General features: G+C 40.0%; 1 protein-coding gene across 1 annotated transcript in view; it reads left to right on the forward strand.

The window, feature by feature from the left end:
• The window catches only part of COMTD1 (catechol-O-methyltransferase domain containing 1), a 6,175-nt gene extending 151 nt beyond the window's left edge, over nucleotides 1–6,024 (forward strand). Inside the window, exons 2-7 of the mRNA XM_019617943.2 lie at nucleotides 671–888; nucleotides 1,862–1,967; nucleotides 2,804–2,922; nucleotides 3,189–3,243; nucleotides 4,713–4,846; nucleotides 5,570–6,024. Of these exons, the coding sequence (XP_019473488.1) occupies nucleotides 671–888; nucleotides 1,862–1,967; nucleotides 2,804–2,922; nucleotides 3,189–3,243; nucleotides 4,713–4,846; nucleotides 5,570–5,722 (785 nt within the window). The 3' untranslated portion in view covers nucleotides 5,723–6,024. The remainder of the gene's footprint in view (nucleotides 1–670; nucleotides 889–1,861; nucleotides 1,968–2,803; nucleotides 2,923–3,188; nucleotides 3,244–4,712; nucleotides 4,847–5,569) is intronic.
• The last annotated feature ends 3,625 nt before the right edge of the window (nucleotides 6,025–9,649 follow it).

A 9,649-nucleotide genomic window follows, 5' to 3' on the forward strand; every position in this document is an offset into this window, starting at 1 on the left:
CGACCCCGGCCGGGCAGGAGCGCCGTGCGCTGCGCTGCGGGGCGGCTGCTGCTCCCGTCCTCGGGTGGGTCGCGGAGCTGAGCGGTCCCGTCCCGCGTGACACAGACCGCGACGGGCGGCGGAAGCCGTGGAGCGAAAGCGCTCCTTAGCGGCGTTCCGCCAGCAGGAGGCGGGAGGGCTGAAGTTGGGTTCGATAGAAGCGCGGAGCCCGGGGAGAAGCATCAGCTGACAGCCCCAGAGCCCGACGGCTGTCTCTGCAGAACGAGGGCCCCAGGCTAAGGAAACGGCGCTGGCGCTGCCGTGCGAAGGCCGTCCGATGTGTCACGCCCCGGTCACGCTTCTCTCCCTGCGCTTGCCCCAGGACTTGCAACACTTGCCCCTTGTAGCCCCATGAAAGTACGTGTCCTGTGAGGTCAGGCTGCCCGGGGGCCTTCACCTCCAGCTGCTGAACATCTAACTATCTCATGCCCAGTCTTTTTCGTTTCAGTCTTTGCAGCCTTGAGCTGTACAGTTCAGCATACGTATATACTTATATGTGTGTGTGTATATATATATATATATGTATATATATGAAGTCCACTGAGCTGTCCAGCTGCTTTGCATCTCCGTTATTCACAGCTATTTTTCAGAGCAAAGCACTCCAACTTCAATGCTTTCTTTCCTTAAGCAGCCTATAGCAGACAATTGCAAAACGTCATTAGTGGAGCCCCAAGTTATCTTATTTTTTTATTATTATTATTTCATTTTATTGTAGGTAAAAGATATCCATCCCTATTGTTTGGGACATCCAAACCACACAAGAGTATTATTGGGAAAAGCAGCCCTCTGTGGCAGTATATACTGGATCATTCCTTGAGGGAACATCCAATTCTCAAGAAGCTGCGCCTGGTCAGTATTTTGTCTTCCAGCATAGTTTTTCATTTGATAGTATTGCTTTACATTTTCAACATGCCATCTTATCCATGTGTTTGGACCTCGCTTGTCTTACCACGTGACTTCTAGAAGTTAATTTTAGTTGACATATAAGGAAACCGTATCTGAGAGAGGTGATGGCCCCCAGCCTGCTCCACAGCTCAGAACAAGTGCCTCCTGCTTCACAGCTTGGTCTGACCAAATCAGATGTAATGCTCCCATACAAAAGCAATTAAACGTTATATACTGGGGCTGATTGGTTCAAATGGGACCCAGGAGAAGAAAGGAAATTGTAGGAAAGGAAATTGAAATTCCTTTCCACTGAACTGCTATGGCATAGCTCTGCTTCGCCTGCTGTCCCTTCCACAATGCCTGGGTCCCTCCTGCCCTGACTCCTCCAGCTCTGTGTTGTGTAGCCAGAGTTACACAGACCAACCTTCAGAAACAGGCTTAGACCTGATAGTTTAAAAGCAGAAGAACCAACCAACTAAAAAGAACAAAACCAACACAAAATCCACATCTTACATGTCTTGGAGGTTTAAGAGCAGCAAAGGTTGTTATTAGGAAAATACGTAAAAAATACCCACTTGTGTATATGTATAGAAATAAAGGACATTTACAGTCAATATTCCATTATGGTTCTTCATCATTTAAGTTTCTGAGCTTGCTTCAGCCATGGGGTAACTTTGGGGCATATCTCTGCTTTGAATAACCAGCCAGTGCTTATGACCTCCCCCCATCCACCTTAGTTACTGTTAAATTCAAAACAATTTCTATCTCATAAATGAAGCACAATACCATCTAAAATGAGAAATAAGAGTATACATTTTCTCTGGTTTGGAAGTGTTGGGTTTTGTTTCTTTTTTTTCCCTCCCCCTTCCCTTTTAGGATATTGGTTAGGGTTCTTTTTGTTTGTTTGTTTGATGTATTATTTCTTTCCCCTTTTTAGCTCACTGCAGAATATCCCTGGGGCAAAATGATGGTGTCCTGTGACCAGGCTCAGCTGATGGCAAATTTAATCAAACTCATTAAAGCCAAGAAAGTTATTGAAGTAGGTAAGAGTGTCACTTTGTCTTCTCTGTAGTAAAACCTCCTGGCTGTGCTTGTCCAAATCCAAACATGTTTACATAAGATAAGGTTTTGAAATACAAGTAAGGTACTGCATCTTTGTGTCAGCTTTAAGGTGGACAAACTACAGTGTGAAAAGCAGCATCTGATTAGCACATACTTGCCACTTCGGTATTTATGGCATCGGCATGTGTGTCTCAACAACTCAGAGGCAACCTGAAATATTAGGCTAACAGGTCACTTGGGTCTGCAGTGTTGGCCAGCAATTGCAGGGCATAGTGTATTTTTCCTTTTCCATATCAATTTCTTGCTGGAAGGAATTGGTTTGCTGCACAGGCCCAACATCCAATTCATTTCCCTTAACATGCCCATGATAGAAGGATCTCCCAAAGCTGCTGAGCAGCCAGGTACAGGTCCCACCACCTCTACCCTTGTCGTCTCTTATGAAGCCCTGATATTTTGTCCCTGGGTCGATCCAGTCCCTTTGGCTCAGGATTGAGCTCCACTTTTAAATAAGTGGGTAATCCTCAGATATAGGACTAACTTTGCCTAGCATGTCCAGAAAACCCTTAGGGGGAAGAAATAAAGAGGCACAACACAAATCTTTGCTACAAGATGGATTAAAATAATCGTCCCAACTCCCATAATGTTAAAATTGAGTGGAAAGCCTTTTGAGTCCAGTAGCAAATTGCCATCCTTGATTCTAATGTTGTGTTTTCTTTGTTTTTTTAATTCTTATTATTCCTGAAAGGAGCATTCTATTTCACTATTTATCAGTTTTGCAGAATATTATAATTGTTGACGGCTTTTGTGATTTTCCCAGGAGTTCTCACAGGATATAATGCCTTGAGTATGGCACTTGCCCTGCCAGATAATGGCAGAGTTATTGCTTGTGACATAAATGAAGATTATGCCAAAATTGGAAAGCCACTGTGGAAAGAAGTAAGTAGCACCTTTACTATTACATGTTTGGGACATTTGTTTTGCATGACCAGGAATTTTGGTATCTTAGACTTGTACATTCATACACAAACATTTTTATTGTTATAACAAGGGTTGCTACAGCTTATTTTGAGAAGACAAATAATCACTTTCTTTCTAGAAATAATAGGAAAAGGTATCTGAACACCAATCACTCCCTCACTGCAAGATACTAAGAGGTTATTTCTTGACCACTTTAATAATCTCTGTGTTCTTTTTCACCCTAGGCAGGAGTAGATCATAAAATTGACCTGCGGATTAAGCCAGCTACTCAAACACTTGGTAAGTAACCTGAAATATGCTTTCTTTCCTCTCTTAAAAACCAAAGACAAATATAATGCTGATGAAATCCAGGAAATACGGTATTGGATCTGATAACTTTGCTAATAGTGAAATAGATATTCTTACCTAAAGAATTCCTTAAAAAATTAAAAACAAAAAAAACCCCACAAAACAAAACACAACTTTACAAGTTTACAGTTTTTGTATGTGTTAGCAGAGAGGTGAAAATGCTTATCCTGTGTAGCAAGCTACACTGGTCCCTCAGCTGTCCTGTCCATTGCCTTGTTTAATCTATGAAGTACTATTGTCAGCTGCTTCTGGAAAAGCTTATTAAAACAGATTAATTAGACAAAGCCCAATTTTTCTTATCCAGCTTCCATTCTAAGTAAGTATAACTCTGCTGTAGAGAGGAAGAGTCTTCTGAAAAAGCTGAAGTGTGAGAAAAAAGAAAATACAGAAGCCAAGATAAAACTTAAGGTGTAGTAGTTGGTTTGGGTTCAGAGAAGTTGAGACTTAGGATGCAATAAAACCATGCAAGGCCATTAGAATAGCAGTGGCTTTTCTCAGTCGAGAAAAGAAGATGTAGAGCAAAGGGAATAATAAATATTCTGAAATGCAATAAACTTGTTAGGAATGCAGGAGGTATTAGCAGAATATAGAAGGATTCTAGCAGGGTTGTTTGATGATCCATAGACCCATCCATCACCTTGTATTACTTCCAAATTCATCCTTCTTTTCTAAAGAGGAAAATACTAGCAATCTGCCAGGATGCACAGTCCTTGAAGTCTGATGGACAGCTTTGTCAAGCCAATGCTTCAGAAAAAAATTTCTTATGACAGAGGATGAGGGTGGGAGAGCAGAAAGGCAGCGAATCTTAAGACAGCATCAGCCCCTTTGAAACAATTTTCAAGAAGACAATTCATAAGAACTTAAATCTCAGTTCCACTTGCCCTGGCCCAGAGAGGAATTACTTATAGCTGTCTTTTACTGTGCTGATGATTTTTGGCAGGGTTTGTTCATGACCTGTATTGTGGCACTTGGTCATCAATTGGAAATTATCATATAGGACTTGCTCCTAAATGAGAGAAAAACAGTAATCCACTTCAGAACACAGTTCTTTATCAGCTCAAAACATAACTAGAGCTGTAGAACGCATCCAGTTTCAGACTGCTTTGCTTACTTTTACTGCACCATTCAGCAGCCCCAACTGTATCCTGTGGGTTTTCATAACTGCTCCGTGAACTTCTTCCACACTGGCAGCACTCAGTGACCCAGTGTTTTATGATATACATCTTATCCAGATTGGTTTCTATGTGTTAAGCTTTACTGGTAATTAGCTGTGGAGGAATAGGCTACCTGGTCAAAGCACCAAAAACATTATTTAATGAGAACATCGACAGAAATGGATTACTTCCTCCCTTTACGCAGCACTAACCAGAGCATAACGACTCTCTTTGTTGCCCATCTAGATGAGCTGTTGGCTGGTGGAGAAGCAGAAACCTTTGACTTTGCTTTCATTGATGCGGATAAAGAAACCTACAATGAGTACTATGAAAAATGTTTGCGCCTCATAAAGAAAGGGGGAATAATAGCTATTGATAATGTAAGTACTGTGGTTGTAGTGGTAGTAGCATAGGGAGTTAATGCTTTCCTCTCTGGGAAGGGAAAATAAAGTCACAGTGGGATTCTAATGACTTGATTTCTCACCTGCACCTCTATTGAGAGTTGCAATGTCTTTGTTCCATATTGTACAAAGGAGGCTTTAAAATTCAACAAAAACTATTAAAGTAAGCTTTATGCAACACTATATTTAGAACTTCTTGCCTACATAAGTAAGAAGTAGTTGTTAAATTTATGTCAGTACATAAACAGCCTGAGATAAAAAGTTTATTCATTACAGATAATGCTCTGTATTAATTTGTTTTGTCTTGTAGTGTTTTCTACTGTTTACACAAGAAGTAAGGTATTATTTGTAATCAGTAACTGCTTACAAGTTATAAATTAAGGACTTTTATCAGTGACAAAGAACAGTGGTAAACTTCAGAGACTTTCAGGTTTATGGTGTTAGCTGGATAGGGGCTTTTAGAAGTACATTTGTCGTACTTTTTGTTTGTTTTGGCTTCTGATCTGCAGTGGAAGTATGGTTACCCAATTCTGTGGACTCCCGGTCCCACTTTATTATGACAACTCTATGATGGAAACCATTAGCAATCTGAAATAAGATATCAATTCCTAGAAAACGCTCATAATCTTTTCTAGAACTTCCTCTCTTGTCCAGGGAACTTACTAGAATAAATGAGGTGCATGGCATTGCTTTTTTTAATAGGTTCTTCGGTGTGGAATGGTGCTAAAACCAAGAAAGGATGACTTGGCAACACAGAGTATCCACCACCTCAATGAGAAGCTTGTCAGAGATGCACGAGTCAACATCAGCATGATCCCAATGGGGGATGGAGTTACATTAGTATTCAAGTTGTAAATGGAGGAGTCCCAGCACATGGGAAATTGCAAGCATCAGATCACCAGGAAAAATGTAGCCAGAATGCTGTCAAAAATGATTATTTAACCCACACCTCTACAGCATAGCGCAGCCTGGGAAAGGAGACTTCAGAATCAGCAAGACTCTAAGGGCATCTAAGTTGAAGAGAAAGATTTGCTTGGCACTGTAGTGTGGCTTCTTATATTAATTATAATGAAGGAAGCATATTAGAAAATTGCCTTTTTAAGACAGTGATTGAAATAAATAAATAAATAAATTTGTGTAGAATGACTGACTTCCAACTGCGTCAGTACAACAAAGACATTTTCTGTCCTGAAAGAAGGTATACTGAGTCTGAGACAAAAGGAGGGTAAGGACACAGGGAATTAAAACATGGAAATATTAAGTAATTGGGGCAAGACCATGGAGAAGAGCAAAATCACCCTCCAAAACAAATCTTAACCACTAGAATATTCTTCTCCTATATTTTTACCGATTAGAAGGGACACTAATTGCACCTTCCACTGATGAGTAAGTCCTGAATTTGGACAGGAAGAAAGGGTTTAAGTAGCAGCTAGATAAAGCACTAGTTAAGCTGAAAGAAAACAAAAAATGCTGATACAACTCAGCACAAATTTGCATTAATTAAGAGCAAAAGGGTCACACTTTTTAATAACTAAGAAGGACTAAGCAAAAAATCTTTTATGCTACTAGGAGATCAGAGTTCAGCTGGAAAAAAAAATCCATTTTCTGGTTGCCTTATTGCTGTTCATTTTGTTGGGTTATTTCTGTGGAAGTCTTAGCAAGATGGAAAAGAAGCAGCTAAGGTACATCTTTTGATGACACAGTTTTGAGGACTGGAGAGGTGGGCAAACACTACAGAGTGAACTTGAAACTCGCATGCCATTAGTCTCTACAAGGAGCATCAAACTTGAGTTATTTAGTACTTCTCTGCATGCTAAGAATCCATGCAGGTAAGTGTTCATCATACTGTTTCTGTGGGTTCCCATCTGTTGGAAACATCTGTCTCAAACTAAAATAGTGAATCCGCCAGTTTCACTGGGACTTCACATATCCTGAATGTTTCTAACAGAACTGGGCCAATATAATCCCCTTTTTTTTGCCCAGTTACCGTCACTGGCTTAGACATTTTGATTTTTTAATGACAGTGTAAGTAAACAGAAGGTTAGGGGGTCATTGTCCATGAAAACTCTAGAGGACGCTATTTAATTGAAAAAGTCCAAATGAGAATTTATTTTGGTGACTCATTTTTGTGTGATAAGACTAAGTAAAAATTACACACCTTCTGAAGAAGACTACGTTCTCTTGTTACTAAGATATTTCCTAGGTGCTATGAAGCACCAAGAACCATGGCCTTTATTCCTTCAAGATAGATGGGTAACTGAAGTCATTTTTTTTATTTCTTAAGGCAGAAAAAATGGCACACGTAGCTGACATTCACAGCACTCAGAGACTGAGTTTTCTGCACCACCGGATAGGAGGCAATGGTAGTTGAACTAGGAACCTTGCTCTTAATAGCAGAATAATGAGTCTTACTGTCAAAAGGAAAAGAAGCAGAGTTTAATGTTAAAAGTCATAAAAGGAAAAAAAAAAATTCTTGAACGAGAAATTAAAAATTGCTGGTAATTGTTGAAGGATACTGCGTTCCTACTGCTACAGTGGGAAAGTTGTGAGGAAAGGAAGTGGTGCCTGCTGGTGTCAGAGCAAGGAGATCTCTGTTCTATTTCTGTCTCTTCCAGTTAAAACCCTGATTCAGCACAGCACATCAGGATGTACTTAAGTACTTTACTGAAATGAGGGCTAGCTGCTGTGATGTAAAATCCGAGGGAGAAGGCCAGGACAAGGTTTGTATGGCCCTTACATGAGATTTTAAGTAGGGCATAAAGCTTGCCCAATTTATTTCTCAGGGTATAATTTTACCCTTAGAGCTGCCAACCTCCTTGTGCCTCAGTATTCTTATCTATATGAAAGAAATAACACCTTAATGAAGTCTTAATGATGTAATGGCTTTCAGAGGGAGTGGCTAAAGAAATATACAAGGTCATCATGTTTTCATGCAAAGCTTCTGGCTGTGCTCCACATTACAATCTTACGTAAGTGGATAACAAAAAAGGGTTACAAACAATGCTAGACACTTGAACTGGATACATACTCTTTATGTTTTGGTCCCAAAGGGCTGTGTACCTTCCTGACTGAGCTTCCAAACCAAGCTAACAGCTGCCAAACTCCAGCTCTGCAATGGCACAAAGTCCCTCTGATTTCTTTGAAGTTCTGTAAGAGCGAAGGCTCTGCCCTAGCAAATAAGATGGAAACAAACAAACCCACTCATACCTTATCCTCAGCAGCGTCCAAGACTATATTTAACTCCTGCTAGAGATTGTTTGTAAAATCTCCATCAGGAGACTGAAACCAATTTGGCTGTACCCATCTGGTGAGCTCACCACATAAAGCAGGCACTGGGAAAGAAAAGTACCTGGTTTTACAGGGAAGGCAGAGATAATAGACAAAAGATGAAATAGATAAAGGTCCCTGAAGGACTTACATCTTCTGAGCTCTATCAAAAGCAGGTTTTAATAGATTATCTCTGCTGAAAAGAAGGATTCTGTTCTTCACAAACACCAATATTAAGTGTTTCACAAAGCCAGGGATGTGCAGGCAAGTTTCACTGACAATCTACTGAAAAGGCAGATGCACCTAATAATGTATTTGTCACACAAGAACATTCAACAGACAATTCTATTTTACTCAGTATGAAGGCAAACTGAAATGAGCTAGAGCTTACAAAGTTCAGTGAGTGAAGCTAAGACACCAAGCAGCTCATCACTATTTCATCATTTTTGGATGCTGCTTCGTGGAAGTCAGACAACACCACACAAACAACTGCACAATAAAAGTGAGCACAATATAAACTGGTTTTGAGTTTTGCTAAACTGTTATTTGACCATTTCTTCTAAAAAACTTTCTGGTGCTTGCTGACTCTTTAGATCAGTTTTACTGAGAAGATAACTTGGATTTTGCTATTTGAACAATAAAAGTGAGCAGCTGAGGGAAGTGGGATTATTTAGTCTGGAGGAAGCTCAAGTTTCTTGTATAAGGTTAAAGATACTGGTTTCCTGTATAGGAGAACAGGTTTTGTTGCTGGTACATTATTCCAAGAAGGAGAATGAGACAGAAAGTGAAATGTGATTTCAAATCTTATGAATTTATTCTTTGCATCTACTGTAGTGTGGATCTGCTGAAAAGGTAGCTACAAGCCAGTAAGAATACATGCCCTGATCTAAAAGTTATGGCCTTTCCTAAACTTGCAAAAGTCAGTGGATGATTATCACATACTCTGTAGTTATGTTAATAGCAAAATCCAAGTTATCTTCTCAGTAAAGCCAATCTAAAGAGTCAGCAAGCACCAGAAAGTTTTTAAGAAGAAACGGTCAAATAACAGTTTAGCAAAACTCAAAACCAGTTTTTGACAGAATGAACTCCTACTCCTTGAATGTTGGGAACTGAAGTTGTTGATTTTGTTCAGATGGCACTGTGAAGTGCCAGAGTCTGAATCTGCATGCAGTGGGGCTAGCACATCGCCTCTGCTATGGACTCAGCTCCATTTCAAATATGCAGAGTGTACTGCAAGCATTTAATCAGACCTGTCTCCATCCTGATCGTGTAATTACCATTAGAATAGCAATGTGTCCCTAAACTATAGATTGATGAGCCATCTGTAAGCTGAAACAAAGAGCAGAAGGAAGCTTAATTGAATCAAATATTTAGAATACATTACACTTTATCTTGTAGTTACTCAGAACCTGGCCTTCTCTTCAAGCTCTTGCCCTGTGCGTCTGGAATTCATCACTACTAACTGCATTTAATCCTTCAACCTTACTGTAAAGTGACTGCTGATAATATATAATT

Source organism: Meleagris gallopavo, chromosome 8 (assembly GCF_000146605.3).
Source record: "Meleagris gallopavo isolate NT-WF06-2002-E0010 breed Aviagen turkey brand Nicholas breeding stock chromosome 8, Turkey_5.1, whole genome shotgun sequence".
In the NCBI taxonomy this organism is placed as follows: domain Eukaryota; kingdom Metazoa; phylum Chordata; class Aves; order Galliformes; family Phasianidae; genus Meleagris; species Meleagris gallopavo.